The 19,130-nt window shown below is 36.1% G+C and overlaps 1 protein-coding gene across 1 annotated transcript in view; it reads left to right on the top strand.

The window, feature by feature from the left end:
• The window catches only part of LOC144973555 (uncharacterized), a 49,884-nt gene extending 31,049 nt beyond the window's left edge, over positions 1–18,835 (top strand). Inside the window, exons 21-33 of the mRNA XM_078916120.1 lie at positions 96–196; positions 1,535–1,582; positions 2,353–2,511; positions 5,444–5,551; positions 5,983–6,122; positions 8,800–8,918; positions 9,970–10,092; positions 11,594–11,737; positions 12,210–12,428; positions 14,252–14,389; positions 15,218–15,338; positions 17,239–17,447; positions 18,611–18,835. Of these exons, the coding sequence (XP_078772246.1) occupies positions 96–196; positions 1,535–1,582; positions 2,353–2,511; positions 5,444–5,551; positions 5,983–6,122; positions 8,800–8,918; positions 9,970–10,092; positions 11,594–11,737; positions 12,210–12,428; positions 14,252–14,389; positions 15,218–15,338; positions 17,239–17,447; positions 18,611–18,694 (1,713 nt within the window). The 3' untranslated portion in view covers positions 18,695–18,835. The remainder of the gene's footprint in view (positions 1–95; positions 197–1,534; positions 1,583–2,352; positions 2,512–5,443; positions 5,552–5,982; positions 6,123–8,799; positions 8,919–9,969; positions 10,093–11,593; positions 11,738–12,209; positions 12,429–14,251; positions 14,390–15,217; positions 15,339–17,238; positions 17,448–18,610) is intronic.
• Positions 18,836–19,130: the final 295 nt, after the last annotated feature.

Genomic DNA, 19,130 nt, shown 5'->3' with positions numbered 1-19,130 from the left:
TAGAAATGCTCAGTTCAATTTACCTTTTTCTTTTGATAAAGTTTTCTATTGATTATATTTCAATTGATATTTGGTCTGAAATGTTTTATCCCTAGCTTCGAAAACTGGAGTTAGAAAAGAGTTATATGGATTCATTACTGGACAACACAAAAAGACGATTTGAGGAGGAAATGTTGGCCGTTGAAACATCCTATAAGTATGTTTTATAGATTTCAAAGTCCTGTTAAGAAAGGAGGTAGAAATAGGATTTTACATAAAAGGATAAATGAGTGAAGATTGCTGCTGGAGTTTTATTGTATTCGTGAATTTGATACAGTAAAGTCAAAGTCTTCAAAATCTAGAAGTGCTGAAATGAGTCAATAAAATGTATAGTAAAATAAAGGGAGTAAAAATGATTCTTATAAAAGATACAAAACAAAGTAAACGAATCAGGTAATCAAGAAAAGGAAATATGGTATATTATATTGGCATTTTAGTTAAAACATTCTAGGTAAAAATTGTATGTGTGTGTGTGTGTGCATGCAAGGGAAGGAGAGAGAGAGAGATAAATAGAGCGACAATGAGATGAAGTATTGAGATGAAATGTGAACCAAGGTCAAAACTAAATAAATCAAGCATAAAGTAGGGGGATAGGAGGAAAGGGGGGGGGTGAAGAGGGGTGTTATTAAAGAATTCGAGACGGCAATGGTGTTATTATTGACCCCCTACCTGTTAAGATTTTTTTTTTTTAAGGGGGAGGGGAGTCGGGCCAGAGAGAACGGGAGAGTAAGAGTGCGTTTCAATGTTATATTTAAAATAAAGGAAAGATATAAACTAAAAAACAAAACTAGATTGACCTAACTGGGTAAAAGCTTAGAGATAGGTAAATATGGAATTGTTGTAAAGTAAAATCAAAATAAAGTAAACTTAGAAGTAAACCTGAAGAAGGTCAAAGGCTGAAATGTCGTTTACTTTGTTTTGTATCTTTTATAAGAGTCTTTTTCACTCCCTTTATTTTAATATACATTTTAAAAGTCTTCATTCATTTTAAAGAAATATGACATGATTAACTAAAGAACAATAGGAGACAGAAACTAAATCTAAGCTTCAATTTAATCAACGAAGACAGATATTGTGGATGTTTTGGTTTTCATCTTTGTCAATTTTTTAAAATTCACCTCAACACTGCCATTCTCTCATCTCTTATTTGTCTTAGTTTTTCATTCATCGTTTCTTTTAGACAAAGGGGAAACCCGAAACGTCCACATTATCTGTCTTCATTGATTAAATTGAAGCTTCCATTCCATTTCTTATTCTTTTTTCTCCAAGCTTCAAGCAGAATCATTTTCATCATGACAGACTTAGAGTTTTTAATTTCAAGATGTTGAAAACTAAATTATTCATGAAATGCCAAATGATTTCAAATAATTATGTCAGATAATTTTTTAAATAGAAAGTTCAAATTTCTTATATTTGACTTATAATAATTCAAATACAAAGTATTTCATATTTTAAAGAACACATTTTGTAGCTCTTTTGTCTCTTCTGACTACAGAAACCGTCTCCAAATACTTGATGAATCCAACAGAAAACGAGAGGCCAGGTACAGTTTGATTTGTATTTACTTAGTTTGACCGAAGAGCACAGGCTCAACGGTTTATGGATTAACAACAACATCATCGTTATTTTCTCGAGAGTTTGTTGAATTTTGTTTAATTTTTTATTAGAAAGTATAAAAATGAATTGCCACACATACATTTTAATACTTTTCTACCGAGCTAGTTTATCAGGGTTTGTTTTGGGGGTTTTTTTGGGGGGGGGTTTTGTATGTTGTTTTGTTGTTTGGTTTTTGTTTTTTTTTTGGTTCTTTTTTGTTGTTTTTTTTGTTTTTTGTTTTTTTTTTCTTACATATTTCATTATTATCTATCATTTAATATTTAATTTCAATTTTTATTGTGTAGATTGAGAGGTTTCAAATGTTGAAATAATTTTTGAATAAAACATTTAAAATATTTTTTGGTTTTTTTTTTTTTATTGTTGTCTTTAAATTTTTGTTTGTATTAGTTTTATGTTGTTGGATTTTTATTTATTTTTTTCGTTGATGTTTTTATTTTTTGGTTGTTGTTGTAAAATCGATGACATGAATGAAATTTTGTTTTATTTTTTATTAGAAAGTATAAAAATTATTTGCTACACATAAATTTTTAATACTTTTCTACCGAGCTGGTTTATCAGGGTTTTTTTTTTTCTTTTTTATTTTGTATGTTGTTTTGTTGTTTGTTTTTTGTTTTGTTTTTTGTGTGTTTTTGTTTGTTTTGGTTGTTGTTGTAAAATCGATGACATGAATGAAATTTTCATCTCCTATGACAACAGACTTAGAGAGGAGAACGAAGAACTGATGCAGCAACACGTTTCCCGAGTACGACAGTTGGAGCAGGAGAAAGGAGATTTGATCACGGCCAATTTCAGGAAGTTGGAGGAATGGGAAGTCACAAAGGCACAGGAGGTTGAAAGGCTTAAAGAACAACACAGGCGAGTCAAAAGTCAGGATTAATTAGTGATGATTACTTACTCACTTAAACTTGAGCTTTTATATAGCGCAATATCCACTAAATGTGCTCAAAGCGCTTTACAAAGGATCCCTGACCAACAGCAGCACACAACACATAGAATGAGACATAACGCCTGTTAGGCGATATTACAATTTTTCCGACAGGACAACGCTCTTAACGGCCAGGTACTCATTTTACACTTGAGCACGGTGAGAGAATGTGAGTAAAGAACTATTTCCAAGGACTCAACTATGCGCAGAGCGAGGCTCGAACCCAGGACCTTCCGATCCGAATGCGAGTGTCATACCACAAGACCACACAGCCACACTTACCTACTTACTTAGTTACTTAACTACTTAGTCAATTACTTACATTCTTATATTTGCTTCTTTACTCACTTACTTATTTATTCTCTTACTTCATTACTTACTTTAATCAATTATTACCCCCCCCCCCCCTAATTTATCTCCCTGTTCTGGGGGCAGCGTGGCTCAGCGGTATGGTTTTGCTTCCTACCCGAAAGATATCGAGTTCGATCACCCTCCGCTGCGCTGTGTGGCCTTGAGCAAGTCACCTCGCTTTAGCTCAATTTGCGGCGCTGCACTGCGGCGACTGATGCTTGGGTTATTCCAGTCTTCCCTTGGAATAGACCCTAGAGACAAATTACACCTATGGGATGATTAAAGGGATTTTTTTTTTTAAATTCTTTTGATCCTTGTGCTTTATATATTGTGTGGTTATTGGTGTCTGATGATAATACACAATTTTGGGGTTCCTGAACTCCCATAGTGGGCAGGGGGGTACATACTGTGACTTCTATCCCCTTATATCTGTTTTCCAACATGCTTTCTGTCTTTGTCTTGGAATGAGATTACTTGGTTTTGTCCTGGCCCTGGCCGGAGTCCTGGCTAGGAGGGAAACAGTCAAATGCATAGTTATTGTTTTGGGAGATGATATTATTTTTCCTTGTAAATCATCTCTCTGTTATGTACGAGGGCTCTTTCAGAAATAACCAAAAAATGCCCATTGCTCAGCAACCAGTGGAGATTTTTTAATTCTGTAAACGACATGGTATTCCTTATTTCCTTACGGATATTCCCAGAAATTATGAAGTGCATCATTTTGCACAATGAATTTCTAGACTATTTTAAAGATGGCGGCCCACCTTGAAACTTGGTCAAAGGAGGAAATCAGAGCTGTCATACGTTTTTTGAACGCCAAAAGTCTGAATCCTACCAAAATTCATAAAGAACTTCAGAGTGTATATGGTGAGCATGTTATAAGCCGTACACAAGTCTATCACTGGTGTAATTTGTTTGAAGCCGGCCATTCCGACTTGACAGACAGGGAAGGGAGAGGGCGTTCGATAACTGCGACGTCAGAAGACAATGTGAAGCGAGTTGATGAGCTTATTCGTCAAGACAGGAGGTTGAAACTTCATGAAATCGCAAGCAGTCTTGAAATTTTGGAAACTTCTGCCCATAGAATTGTATTTGATGAACTTGGCTACAGAAAAGTCAGCGCAAGATGGGTTCCTAAGCAATTGACAGACAATCATAAAGAACAAAGATTGGACATCTGCAGGGAACTTTTGAGAAGAAGCAAGAGCTCACGCAGGGTTCACGGGCATACTGCCAACGCCGGCGGAGACTTTCTAGGGTACGATGTGACTTTTCTTGACAGCATAGTCACCGGTGATGAGACTTGGTTGCACCATTGCACCCCAGAAACAAAGCAAGATTCGATGACATAGAAACATCCATCCTCACCTGTCGCGAAGAAATTCAAAGTCATGCGGTCAGCAAAGAAAATAATGGGAACTGTTTTCTGGGACAGTCGTGGTGTTATTCTGTTCGAAACCCTACAACCTGGAGAAACAATCAATGCTGCAAGGTACTGCCAAACTCTTGACAAGCTTAGGGAGGCCATTCGCAGAAAGCGCCCAGGGCAGTTGACCAACGGGGTCATTTTGCACCCCACACAGCATGAGTGACGCAAGGTTGGCTAGAGAAATATGGATGGGAGATTTTGCCACACCCACCACACAGTCCAGACCTCGCACCATCTGATTATCACCTCTTTGGGCCACTGAAACGTGAGCTGGCAGGATGTCGATGAAGAGCTTGTTGACCATGTGCGGAAATGGCTACAAAACCTTGACGGAAATTTCTTCCGAGAGGGTATCTATTCCATGGTGCGGCGTTGGCAGAAGTGTGTCGACAGACTTGGCTGTTACGTAGAGAAATGAAGGATGAGTCAAGGTATGAACACGTGCAAGAATTTTGTTGATAGCATAAATGCGGATTTTACAGGCATTTTTCGGTTAATTATGAAAGAGCCCTCGTATTTACATCTGATCCCTATTTGTTCTCAGTTCCCCTATGTCTTACTTTTTCTTGGGTGCTTTAATTGTAATTCTAGAACTTTTTACTATCCCATTTTCTTCCTTTTTACTGGCGCTGATATAACCTAAATGTGTTGCAGGCGCAGTAAAACCCTTAAAAGCAAACAAAACATAATACACAATTTCTTGCGTCTCGTAGAATCCATCTTGTTGTTAAATGAGTGTGTATATAAGGTCTTTGCACATACAAAAATATAACATAATAGGTCTCTTATAGAGAATGAAAAAAAATATTTTTGGAGAGACGTTTGTTGATGTTCAAACAAAACCTAAGAAGTTGTTGACATTAATAATGATAATAATACTGATTAATTGTGGAAATCAAGCCTCTTGGTTCTATGTGTAATTTTTACCTCGATATTCATTTTTTTTTAAAAAGAGAAAAAATAGATTTTGTGCCTGCAATAAGGATGAAAGGAAAATTAATATAAACAGGTTATTGCGATGCACTGATGTTTTAATTTCTTTTCATTTCAATCAAGCTAATACTGTTTTATTCCCCCTGTAGAATAAAGACAAGTACATTAAAACGAGAACACGAGGAAGCAATGGAACGACTGGCCCAGACCAAGAACCAGGAAATCAATATGGTGGCCAATGCCAATAATACCTCCAAGTAAGATACGCCTCTGGTATTCAATATGACCAATGACATTCAACATTCAAATTTGGCACAAAATCTCAATTGAAATACCCCCCTAGGGCCAGTTGAATGTTCTGATGAAAGAAATGATACCATTGGTTCAATTTATAGTACTTTTGTAGAAAGTAGGATTGGATTTTACATTATTGTTTTTGCCTTTCAAGACTGGCCGTACTGTGCGGCCATTGGCCAGTAGAACAGATTCTGCTCTGGCCGCAAAGTGTGGGCAATGGCGCTGAAAGAGTTAATTCAGAGACTACTGTGCATATTGAAAAAAAATTTTTTTAAGCTTTTGTTTACATTAGAAAGTGCAAGTTGAAAATCTTAAATCCCTTGTTAGTAAAGAGAGTACTTTGGTTCCCATTTGTTGTAAGCTTATCTCTACTACTTTAATCACACTCCAGGAGTTTGACGGCCGTGGTAGAACAGATCCAGAATAATGCCAGAGATTTGGGAGAATTGCACATGAAAGTGGAGACGTGGAACAGACAGGGTCTGGATGAAAGGGAGATTTCGCTCAAGTCTAAGGATGAACAGCTTAGAAGTAAGGACACATTTGAGGCTGGTTTTGTTTTGTTTTTTACCAATTTATATCATCTAGTATTAATGTTGTTATAGATTACGCTATGCTTTCCTAATCTACTCTATCACTCCCTTGTTGTTATTATTTAGCCCTTTGAATTATTAGAGTTATTCCCCTTTGCTTTATTCGTTCAGTCTTCTCTTCCATCTATCTGCCTATCCCACTCACTTCCGTCACTTGATTCACTTGACTTAGCACGTAGTAGCCTATATTTTGTCTTTGTTTGAAATAAAGAGAGACAGTTAATGGGTAGTATCTGAAAACAGAACGGGTCTTGCCCAATCTATTATAAATGTTTTGGTGAATTTGAATGAACTATTTTAACATCCGCGTGATCCAGAGCCATTAGGCCCATGGGCTGGAGTTTATCACATTAAGAAATGAAGCAGTGCTGATGGTTTTCCTCGGATCCGCGGAAATCCGCGATTTTGGAGTCCAGAGGAGGAATTTCCTCCTTTTTAAAATTACATTTTCTTGAAACAATTTGCTAGCAAGGAGAGAGTTGATGTGTGGTGGAACACACAGGTGCAGTTTCCCACTCTCAAGAAGTTAGCTAGAGTATCAATGATAGTCTATCATCTCAATTGCTCTAAAAGTGGGGTTTAGTGCAGTAGAAATGGGGCTTAAAGGCAATCTTTCAACATTTTCCTACTTTTTTACTTTTTGTCAACATCAGCTCTGAATTAAGGAGCCGGCACCAGTGTGAGATACAGATCTGAATAAGTGTGGATGAAAGGTGCCAGACAAAGCAAGAAAGAAAAATGGAGGGAAAAAAATGGAAATGGAAGAAGAATGGGGTGTTTTCTTTCTTCCATTTTTCTTTCTTGCTTTGTCTGGCACCTTTCATACAAACTTGTTCAGATCTTTAGCCAGAGTTTTTCCTGGTTTCTATAACTTAAAACAGACAATAGCGTTTGCTGTCCTTTGGATTGGATGCTAGTCTATCGCACAATACTTTCCACCTGATCTAACAGAGCCAGCTACCCAATCTCTGCTGGGTGGATAGGGGGTCCGAAAATCTGGTTGGGGATCCTGACCTCCCTTAGCGGGCAGGGAGGTCCATACTGTGTCTTCTATCCCCTTATATCTGTTTTCCAACATGCTCTCTGTCTTTGTCTTGGAATGAGGTTACTTGGTTTTGTCCTGGCCCTGGTTGGAGTCTTGGCTGGGAGGGAAACAGTCAAATGCATAGTTATTGTTTTGGGAGATGATATTTTTTTCCTTGTAAATCATCTCTCTGTTATGTGTTTTATATTTGTTATTTTTTAGTGTATAATGTAAGCATTTGAGTGTATTCCTCTCTGTTGGATTTTGTGCTTGTGTCCGGATGATACTTATAGGTGGTCTCAAACTAAGTACTTTGATAGTGTGCTCTTGGAATCTACATCTGATCCCTATTTGTTCCCAATTCCCTTTGTCTTACCTTTTCTTGGGTGCTTTAATTGTAATTCTAGAACTTTTTACTATTCCATTTTCTTCCTTTTTACTGACGCTGATATAACCTAAATGTGTTGCAAGCGCCGTAAAACCCTTAAAAACAAAAAACAAAACAAAAAAATCCTGACTACACCAGAGATCAATCTCAGTCCCTTTACATGTAAAGTGTGCTTGACCAACTGACCTATCAGGATCCAGCGGGTGGTTGGATGGGAGCATCACCCTTGAATCATATACCTATGATGTTCGCATGGGTGTACGATCCGATAGTGATGTCGTTTCTTCTTCTCTTTACTAGCCTATTCCTGCTTCTTTGGTTTGTGATTGTATTTTTGACAGGGGATATTTTTTTTTCTGTAAATCTTCTGCCTGTTTGTTCTTGGTTATTTATAATTTAGCTTATGATATCTTTAGGTTATGATTTTGATTTACATTTGTACTATTTTTGTTAGATTGCTTGTTTTTTTGTTTCAGCGGTCTCTCATATAACCTCAATTGTGTTGGAAGAGACCTAAAGCAACAAACAAACAAAAACTATCAGGATCCCTAATGATCTAGTTTGATTTGTTATTTTTATCATTTCTCCCATTATTTATCTAATTTAAAAATGACCCCAAAAAATCAGTACTTTCAGATCTATTCCTGGGAAAGACTGGAATAATCCAGTCATCGGCCACAGTGCATGTGTGGAGAATTAAATGTATAAATGACATTTTGATCATTAGAATATCTCCAGCCAGGCAACTCAGAATCTTAGTCACAGAACTGTTCTGTGTGGCTATGTGGTCTAGTGCTATGACACCGGAATCTCCTGGGTTTGAGTCTCGCTTGGCGCATAGTTGAGCCCTTGGAAAATGCTCTTTACTCACTATCTCTCACCGTACTCGGGTGTAAAATGAGTACCTGGCCGTTAACAGCGTTGTCTCTATCCGAAAAAATTGTAATATCACCTAACAGGCGTCATGTCCCACATGTTAAGTGTTGCTGTTGGCTAGGGACCTCTGTAAAGCGCTTTGAGCACGTTTAGTGGATATTGCACTATATAAATGCTCTATTTATTTATATTTTATTCTGTCCTGTTGGTCAAAACAAAAAAATACATGGTCAGGTTACTAGTAAAATTAGACCCTGTCTTGAAGTCTTTCAGTAATATTCCATTTGATTTTAGTTTTCATGTTGTTTTGATAAATTTTCCCTCTAGTGTTGCAAGAACGACTGAACAGACAAGAGGAAGACAACGATAGAGAGAGAAAGAGATTGGAAGAGTTGATAGCTCGGATGGAAACTCAACTCAGGGATCAAACTCGTACCATGGAAGAGGTTAGGACAAATGTCCTCTAGGAATTATTTACATGCAATGGTCATTTTTCTTTTTCATTTTTTTTTTTTTATTTACAATGTTACTAGTGTGCATCTTGTGTGAGTGTGTCTATGTCAATATTGTATTGTTATAAATGTGTAACCAAATGACAAATTGCCACTTTTTTGGGGACAATAAAGATATATTATTATTATTATTATTATTATTATTATTATTATTATTATTATTATTATTATTATTATTATTATTATTATTATTATTATTATTATTATTATTATTATTACATATTTTGTTTGTAGAGCGAAGCATAATATGTGTTACTTTTGTCTTTCTGTTTCATAAATACACATTATCTTCTATTTGTTGTCTTTATTTGTTTCAATCTGGTCACAATACCTTTCTTTAATAATTATGATTGGCTCGGCTCCATGTCCATTTTTGGTTTGATTTTTTAAGAGTTTATGATACTTTCAGCTCTTTTAGATCATGTAAGATTCATTTGAAATAATGGTGCGGCTATGTGGTCTAGTGGTGTGACTCTCGCTTTCGGATCGGAAGGTCCTGGGTTTGAGCCTCGCTCGGCACATAGTTGAGTCCTTGGAAAAGGCTCTTTACTCACATTCTTTCACTGTACTCAGGTGTAAATTGAGCACCTGGCCTTTAACAGCATTGTCTCTGACTGAAAAAATCATAATATCGCCTTACAGGCGTCTTGTCCTATATGTTAAATGTTGCTGTTGGACAGGGACTCCTTGTAAAGCACTTTGAGCACGTTTAGTGGATATTGCGCTTTATAAAAGCTCTTTTTTTTTTTTTGGAATGGAATAAAACTTTTGATGCACTGGTCGTTTTCCTTTTTCATTTTTTTTTCTTGTTATTTTTTACAACTCCCAAAGCTATTCATTTTGTAATATTAAAAAAAAAAATAATAATTAAATTACAAAAAAATTCCTTTTATTCATCCCATAGGGGAAATTTGTCTCTAGGGTCACAAATCACAAATGGTTTGGATATAAAATAGTTTATTCATTATTTATTTTGTTTCACTAGGAGCGTTGGAAATTGAAGCAGGACCAGAGTCGAGTAGAAGCACAACAGAGGGCAATAGAGGAGGAGAGGCGGATGTGGATGGAACAGCAGACCAGGGAGAGGGTGACACTGGATAGGTCAAGAGTAAGGACCTTAATGTTGTTGTTGTTGGTGTCCTTCCTTTTAAGCTGTTCATCCTTAGACTTGAGCGAAATCTCCCTTTCATCCAGACCCTGTCTGTTCCACGTCTCCACTTTCATGTGCAATTCTCCCAAATCTCTGGCATTATTCTGGATCTGTTCTACCACGGCTATGTGGTCTAGTGGTATGACACTCGCTTTCGGATCGGAAGGTCCTGGGTCTTAGCCTCGCACTCGGCGCATAGTTGAGTCCTTGGAAAAGGCTCTTTACTCACATTCTCTCACTTTACTCAGGTGTAAAATGAGTACCTGGACGTTAACAGCGTTGTCTTTGTCCGAAAAATTGTAATATCGCCTAACAGGCGTCATGCCCCGTCCTACATGTTAAATGTTGCTGTTGACCAGGGACCCCTTGTAAAGCGCTTTGAGCATATTTAGTGGATATTGCGCTATATAAAGCTCAATTTTAGAATTTTTTTTATTGTTGATGGGCAAGGAAAGACAGTTGTTGGTGGAACAGCAGACAGGGGGATTATTGTCCTTATTTTTGGTTGTGGTGGTGGTGTTGTTGTTTTTTTTGGTTATACTTTTTGTTGTTTTCGTTGTTAGTTATAGATGGTGGTAGCGTTGTTCTGATTGTGACAATTGATGGGAATAGTAATGGTTATTTATGTTGTTGATAGAGATGACTAGGACTGTTGTTGCTGGTGCGTAGTGATGATGGTTGTGGTCCTAATGCTATGTTTGTGATGATAATGATGAGGATGATGATGATCCACCAGAGTGCAGTAAATTGTAGCTGTTGGATTCTGAGAAAGCGACTTTGATAGAACTAGTTTTAATAGTAAAAGTCATCCATCCATCATTTCGTTGTTGATGGTGATGATCGTCTTTTGTTGTATTTAGGTAATATTTAATGTGGTATAATGTCAACTTATGATAACACCAATCTGTCATAGTTGGGGTCTGCCACTCAAATAGATCCTTTTGTTTTTCTATGGCCTAAATTAGGCCAAATTCAGATTTTTTCCTCTAGATTTAAGTATTTAATAGAAAACTATTATTTTTTCTGGCCTTTGGATTTCTTTCAAATGTTGATTATATTTGTCCTAGTGGAGAATCTTTATATCAGAGGGATGCAGACTTTTTTAAAATTGAAATTCGGAGTGACCCTTAAGGATGCAAGCAAAAAAGAAAGTATCTCTTTAAAAAACCTAGTTCTAGTTAAGCTACAATTGTTAGTCGAGTATTGATCCAGGTTATGGTAGATAATAGTTCTAGTTAAGCTACAATTGTTATTAGAGTATTGATCCAGGTTATGGTAGATAATAGTTCTAGTTAAGCTACAATTGTTAGTCGAGTATTGATCCAGGTTATGGTAGATAATAGTTCTAGTTAAGCTACAATTGTTATTAGAGTATTGATCCAGGTTATGGTAGATAATCCTCAATATGAAAGGCATTTACGTGAAGTCTTTTCTTTTTATTCATGATCTAATTCTAAAGGAGAGTTTTCTGGACGAGCAGAGAAGTTCTATGGCCCAGATCAGTGAAGAGAGACGAAGCCTGGCAGAGGAAAGGACGAAATTCTCTGTGGAACAAAAGACGGTCCGAGAGAAGCTTCATCAGGATTCGATCAAACACACACAGGTAGGTGTCAATAATGTACAGTTTACTCTTTTTTTCTCTCTTTGGTAAAACAAACCCATATTCTTTGAAAATTCTGCTTTTTTCATATGTATCTATTTATGTAAGTCTTATTTTATATATGACTTGACTGACTTAAGCGCTTTCGCTTCCTAATCATCCGATCGGGATGCCTCGGCTGCCTCTCCAATCATCCGTGTCATTTCCTTCCACTGTTCACGGTCTTTTGCTGTGGATGCTAAGTTCCTAAGGTCTTCCTTTTGATTTTAATTCTTTTAATATATATAAATATGCATTTAAGACAATCCAATAAATCCTATATATATTCACCAGAATGAAATTGTTATTGACATGTTTTAAAATTATAATTTATTTTTTTAAATGCGTGTTTAAATTTTTTTTTATTCGTTGAATAAATAAATTTCTAATACACAATTACTACAAAACATTCAAATCTTTCTATATCAATAAACAGGCAGAAGCAGACTATGAGATGTTGGTGAGGCAGATAGCGGAGGAGAAATCTCAGCACGCAGGACGAAGACAGGAAATCCAGCGAGAGGAAGGGAGGGTGTCCGATGACAGGAGGCAGGTGGAGAACCTGAAGGCAAGTCTGGACCAGGAAAGAGAGAAATTGGCCGACCAGGCTCGACAAATCCGTCAGCAATCGTCACAGATTGATCACATGACTGAGGTGAGTGTCGTCTGTCTTATTTTATCAATAAATGATGATGTGACACACCGCCTTAATCTGGTAAATAATTGGGGGTGAATCAGATGATGGAAATTGAATTGAAAGTTGAAATTATCAGAGATGGAACGTCTTCTTCTTCTTCTCCTTCTTCCTCTTCTTCTTCTCCTCCTCCTTCTTCTTCTTCTTCTTCTTCTTCTTCTTCTTCTTCTTCTTCTTCTTCTTCTTCTTCTTCTTCTTCTTCTTCTTCTTCTTCTTCTTCTTCTTCTTCTTCTTCTCTTCTCTCTTCTTCTTCTTCTTCTTCTTCTTCTTCTTCTTCTTCTTCTTCTTCTTCTTCTTCTTCTTCTTCTTCTTCTTCTTCTTCTTTCTTTTCTTCTTCTTCTTCTTCTTCTTCTTCTTCTTCTCTCTTCTTCTTCTTCTTCTTCTTCTTCTTCTTCTTCTTCTTCTTCTTCTTCTTCTTCTTCTTCTTCTTCTTCTTCTTCTTCTTCTTCTTCTTCTTCTTCTTCTCCTTTATTTTTGCATTTTCGCTCTATAAGAATTTATATTCTCGCTTCTTAATAAAACAAAAAAAAAAGGTTGGCACAAGAATTATATTATGACTATTAACTCACTTTTTACCATGTAAACCATCCCAACATGATGACCCTCACATAAATACTTCATTTATTTCCAAGCAGTTTTACAATCGTCTTCCTTTTCTTTGTGTTTGTTGTGTAAAAACCATTGCTTGTTGTGTAAAAACCATTGCTTGTTGTGTAAAAACCATTGCTTGTTGTGTAAAAACCCTCAACATGCTTTTTAAAGAAAATAAACATGTGGGGACTTGTCAGGTGTGGTTTAATCACTGAACATTAGTTTTTTATTGAAAATATAAAACTTGGGTGAGGTTCATAAGTTTTATTGTGGAAAATGAACATATTAGACTCTTCCAATGCAAAAAAAAAAAAAAAAAAGAACAAAACCCACAAATTGTGTACCATCCGAAAAAATGTATTCTATCCATGAAGTGTTCACAAAAAACAGTTTGTCCTCGAATTCGAAAAAAACTGAAGAATCCTCAAAAAATTCACCCATATTGGTACCTCCGAAAATTCGTGCAAAAGAACTTTGTCTATTTAAAAACGTTCCATTAACAATCTTTTGTTTCGATTTTGTAAGATGGATGAGATAGCAGTAGCGTTTGTTTGTGTTGTGTGTTGTGTTATTGTCATTTATTGTAGTGTTTATTTGTAATGCTTGGTTGTTGAATAGAGTAATGTTGCCAAAGTATTTACACTAGGCCGCTTAGAATTGATATGTTCGGAGTTATGCCTATATAAGTTTTACTTTTTTTTATTTTATTTGAAATCAAAAAATGGAGATAAAGATTAAAATCTCTTTGTAATTGATTGTACAAATGACAACGGATGCGTTTATGGGATTTTTCTAAAAACTCAAATGATTCTTTGCTATATTTATATTTATATTCTTTAAAAATAAAAATTTAGATGCCTGGCGATTTATTGTAAGCAAATTTTTGCTCTAAACTTTATACAGATCCAAGTATTGCAAATTATGTATTTGTGTACTTGAAAAGGCAACCGTTGTTAGGGTTGTTATTTACTTTTTATTTTTTTTTTTTTTTGACAAGGCACTACTTTGTATAGTACCATACTCATTTTATACCCGAGTGGGATGAGAAGATAGCACAGAGCTTTTTTTTTCAAGGGCTTAGCTTTGCAGTACCCTGAGCTGGAACTCCGGACCTCCCAGCATGAAGGAGAGTTTCATACCTCAAGACCATAAAGTCGTACATTTTGATTGTGTAATATGTTTTTTTTCCTCAGAGTGCCAATCACACCCAACAAGAAGGGGAGAAAGCTCTAGAACAAGCTATGCAGATGTCGGCCATGATGGAGAAACGAGAGCAAGACGTTTACAAACAACAGAATGGACTCAAAATCATGGAAGAACGCATTTCACAAGTACTTAATTTTTTTTTCCATTGAAAAAGTTTTATCCTCATTGACTGAAACTTAGAAATTGTTTTTTTTAATTGGGCTTTGATATAGTGCAATATCCACGAAACGTGCCCAAAGCACTTTACAAGGGGTCCCTGGTCAACAGCAACATTTATTATTTAGGAAGGGAGGCGATATTACATTTTTTTCGGACAGAGACAATTCTGTTAACAGCCAGGTACTCATTTTACACCCGAGTACGGTGAGAGAATGTGAGTAAAGAGCCTTCTCCAAGGACTCAACTATGCGCCGATACACCAGAGTACGGTGAGAGACTGTGAGTAAAGAGCCTTCTCCAAAGACTCAACTATGCGCCGATACACCAGAGTACGGTGAGAGAATGTGAGTAAAGAGCTTTCTCCAAGGACTCAACTATGCACTGAGCGAGGCTCGAACCCAGGACCTTCCAATCCGAAAGCGAGTGTCATACCTCTGGACCACATATCCGCATAAAAAAATTAATATTACAGCTTCAAAATATATATAACAAAATGCTTAACAAAGAAAAAAAAAATAGAAAGAATTTTGATTGCTTTGTTTTCTTTCTGTTTTTGTCTTCTTTTTGTGGGGGGGGGGGTTGTAATAATCTACAGAAGTGGCAAATAAGTTCATTAGTATCTTTTGAGAACTATGCAAGCGGCAAAGCAAGTGCGATAAAATTATTTTCTGTACGCTCATGTTTAGAATTTGAAACAGTTGAACAGAGTTTGGATTCCTATGCATTACAATGGGTGTATTGTTTTGTTTTGTTTTTTTTTGTTTTTTTTAATGTTTACCTTTTATATTTTGCAGGAGAAATTACGTCTAGCGAAAGAGAAGAAAGAAGTGGAAAATCTCAAGAGTTCATCCTTGTGTACAAACTGTCGTAATCCCCTTCATGGAGGTGTTGGGATGCACATCCCTGTTGTCAATGGTGAGTTGATGTGATTGTGATGTTTCGGCATGTTTGTGATTTATTTATCTATAGGGAATGCGATTAGCGGAAGAGTAGCGTCCCTTGGACGGATGTCACTGGTGGATAATTTATTTGTAAACAAACCAACTCCAAGCCAAGCGCTCCAAATACAAAATTTATTATTCATATTTCTATACAAAAATGCATATCATAATCAACGTTATGCATTTTTGTACAGAAATATGAATAATAAATTTTGTATTTGAAGCGCTTGGCTTGTAGTTGGTTTGTTTACAAATAACTTCTCCACTGGTGACGTCCAATCAAGGGACGCTACTCTTCCGCTAATCTCATTCCCTATTTATGTGACTTCTATTTCTTTACTTATTTATTTATTCATCTATTTCTGTATTTATTTATTTATTTATTTATTTATTATATTTCAATGTTTCTTGATTTGTTCACTTGTTTTGTGATCCAATATCCCTAGATGGTAAAATGCCTGAATTGAATCAGATGTTAAAATGTAAATGTAAAGTTTAAGTTATGAAATTTGAGTTAAATTAATATGCATAATTTAGGAGAATGAGTTTTCTTTAGCTGCTTAAAAGTTGTGTTTCGCAATTATGGTCATGTTGATATTAAATTTAATTTTCAACATTTGCTTGTGTCATATTTATTTATTTATTTATTTTATTTATTAATTTCTCTAAGTTTTTGTCTAGCTATAAAATCGTTTGTTTTGTCCTCTTGTAACTATTACTTATTCACGTTATTTACTCCCCAATTTTTCACTTTCATGGATCATCCATCATGGCTTGTACTCTTGAGTACGTTGCCAGTCAGATGTCTCCACGTATCACGATCCTCTGCAGTGTGAATGAAGTCTGCATTGGTTTTTATATCACCTTTGGCCATTCATATGTTATTTAAATATGTGACCCATCGTCTCAAAATGGTATTATGTCGGAATGAATCATATGCTTAAAAGCCGAATTAAATGTTAAACTGGTCAAAAATATAAATTGTTGGCATTAGCACCCTAAAATATGGTATCCATTCTCCTCAATAAAACATACAAACTCAACACAAGTCTGATATTTCTCACTGTAAATTCAATTTTCAACATCTGAACCATCCCGACTTAATACCGATTTGAGGCGAAGGGTCACAATTCTCTGTTTTCCTCTTAGCTCTCTTTCCCTCAATCATCCATGTTACAAACTTTTGTATTTCGTCTCTTCAACACACATGGATATGTTAGTAAAAAGAACTGTAATGGACTTTAACTCTTTCCTTGCCAGCCATTTTCAGGATTTTCCCCAATACTTCACACCCAACTAACACCAAAATATATTTTTGATCACTCAAACACAATAGCAGGAAGTTCTTGCGATAAATAGGTTTTTTAGCAAAACATGCACAACCACACACTGTTCATTTTCTTTAAATTCTATGATGTACAAAAGAAATTTGAATAAGAACAATTTTGGTTGTATCACAAAAAAATATGTATTTGTGTGGCTATGTGATCTAGTGGTATGACAATCGCTTTCGGATCGGAAGGTCCTGGATTCGAGTACGTGCTTGGCGCATAGTTGAGTCCTTGGAAAAGGCTTTTTACTCATTCTCTCACCGTACTAAGGTGTAAAATGAGTATCTGGCCGTTAATAGCGTTGTCTTTGTTCGAAAAATGGTAATATTGCCTAACAGGCGTCATGTCCCGTCCTGCATGTTAAATGTTGCTGTTGACTAGGGACCCCTTTTAAAGCGCTTTGAGCACATTTAGTGGATATTGCTCTATATAAAGCTCAATTTTTAAAAAAAACAGTTTTATTTCCTATAGTTGGTAAGGAGAGGGTTCATGGATCTAATTAAAAATGTTCATCCATGTTCTGTGCTCTGTTCTCTCCGCCAGGTTTTCACCCATCCCACTCCACCCCTGCCTCAATGGGTGGGGGGGTACCACCTTCCCCCATCCCTCCACAACACTCTCACTCCCTCCACCACCACCCCCACCCCCATCCCCATCGTATTCCTGGCCCTTCGGGTAACCCCTTAGACTCCATAGCCGAGTCCATTGCAAGCGACCGTGCAGTCAGACTGTGGAAGATACAGGCTATTAAGGTTGGACATTTTCTTCATTTCTATTCTATTCCCTTTTATTTGTATATTTTGTTGGGTTTTATTTGAATTATTTATAAAACAGCAGCAAGTCGTACAGACTGTGGAAGATACAGGCTATTAAGGTTGGACATTTTTCTTCCCTTTCTATTCCCTTTTATTTGTATATTTTGTTGGGTTTTATTTGAATTATTTATAAAACAGCAGCAAGTCGTAGATTATAGGGGGGGGGGGGGTGAAGTGGCCGAGTGGTTAAGGCATTGCACTGTGACCCGGATGACCTGGGTTCGAGCCCCGCTACAGGCACTTTCGTTTTTTTTCCTTGAGCAAGATTATTAACCCCCAATTTGCTCACTGTGACAACATGGGTGATTCCTGTTGACATCAGACATCTTGTTTGATGAGTTATCTATATTCCGTCATGGAATGCCTAGGCGACGATATATTACGATGTCGTGGCGCAAAAGGCAAAATTTATTTTTAAATTTTTTATAAAACAGCAGCAAGTCGTAGATTAAATTTCTGACAAATTTTGCCACGGGAATGAATAACTGGAATTTGTGATTTTCTAATTTTTTTTTTTAATTTATTGGCTTGCCTGAGTAGATTTTGATTCACGAAATTCATAGCATGTCAATAAAACGATCTAGGTTTTGATTTCTTTACCAACTCTAATGTTCACAAAATCCAGGTTAATGTGCTACCAATCCATGCGTTACCTAACTATGAGTGGCAGACTTTTTTTATATATCGTAGCCATACAGTCTGTGGTTGAGCTAATTGGCATCTTAACTCACTCAATCCTAGAGAGTTTTGCTACTTTTCAAAACTGGAAAAAAAAATGTATTAAAAATGAGCATGTGCGTAGATAGTTTTATTCAACTACCATTAACATGTAAAAACTAAAAACATTAGCTTTGATATTACACCTATAATATTTCTCAGAAAAATGTAATAAATAGGCATGGGGTAAAAGTAACCCTGGGTAAACTACGGATATAGTCGGTGTCAGGGTTGAGTGAGTTAATCTTCAACAAAAATGTTTTGATTCCCACAATCTTACAATTTCTGTTTCAAAATTTCTGTGATGTATTTAACCATAGCTTTTTAAAAATTTTTTTTAACAGTTAATTTTTCACTTTTTTTTTTTTTTCTTTTAAATCTAGGACAAAGAATTTTTGGATGAAGAGAGTGTGTACCTGGAAGGTTTACGACACATGCCTTATCACTCTGTGTCTTCAAAGTCATGAAACACGCCATCTACACATCAACATCACCATACCATACTCTTGTCTCATTTATAGCCAATTAACCCTCTCCTTACCAGCCATTTTCAGGATTTTCCCCAAAACTTCACACCCAACTAACACAGAAATATATATTTTATCACTCAAAACGATAGCAGTAAAGCACTTCCGATGCATAATTTCTTTAACAAAACATGCTCTACAACACACTGTTCGTTTTCTTAAAATGTTATGTTGTACAAGAGATATTTTGAATAAGAAAAAGGTTGGTTGTATCGTAACGAATGTGACGATTTTCCTATAGTTGGTAAGGAGAGGGTTAATCAGAGTAACAAACGAGATCAAGCCTTGAAATCTACATATATTTAAATTATATGACTGAAACATCAATTCAGTTGACTAATTTTGATTATTAATTTTTTTTTTAATATGCCAAACT

The sequence above is a fragment of the Berghia stephanieae genome, chromosome 5 (genome assembly GCF_034508935.2).
Source record: "Berghia stephanieae isolate SIO BIC M18660-M18661 chromosome 5, UCSD_Bste_1.3, whole genome shotgun sequence".
Taxonomy (NCBI): Eukaryota; Metazoa; Mollusca; class Gastropoda; order Nudibranchia; family Aeolidiidae; genus Berghia; species Berghia stephanieae.
Note: the sequence above shows the minus strand (reverse complement) of the source record. Positions and strands in the feature narration are given on the sequence as shown.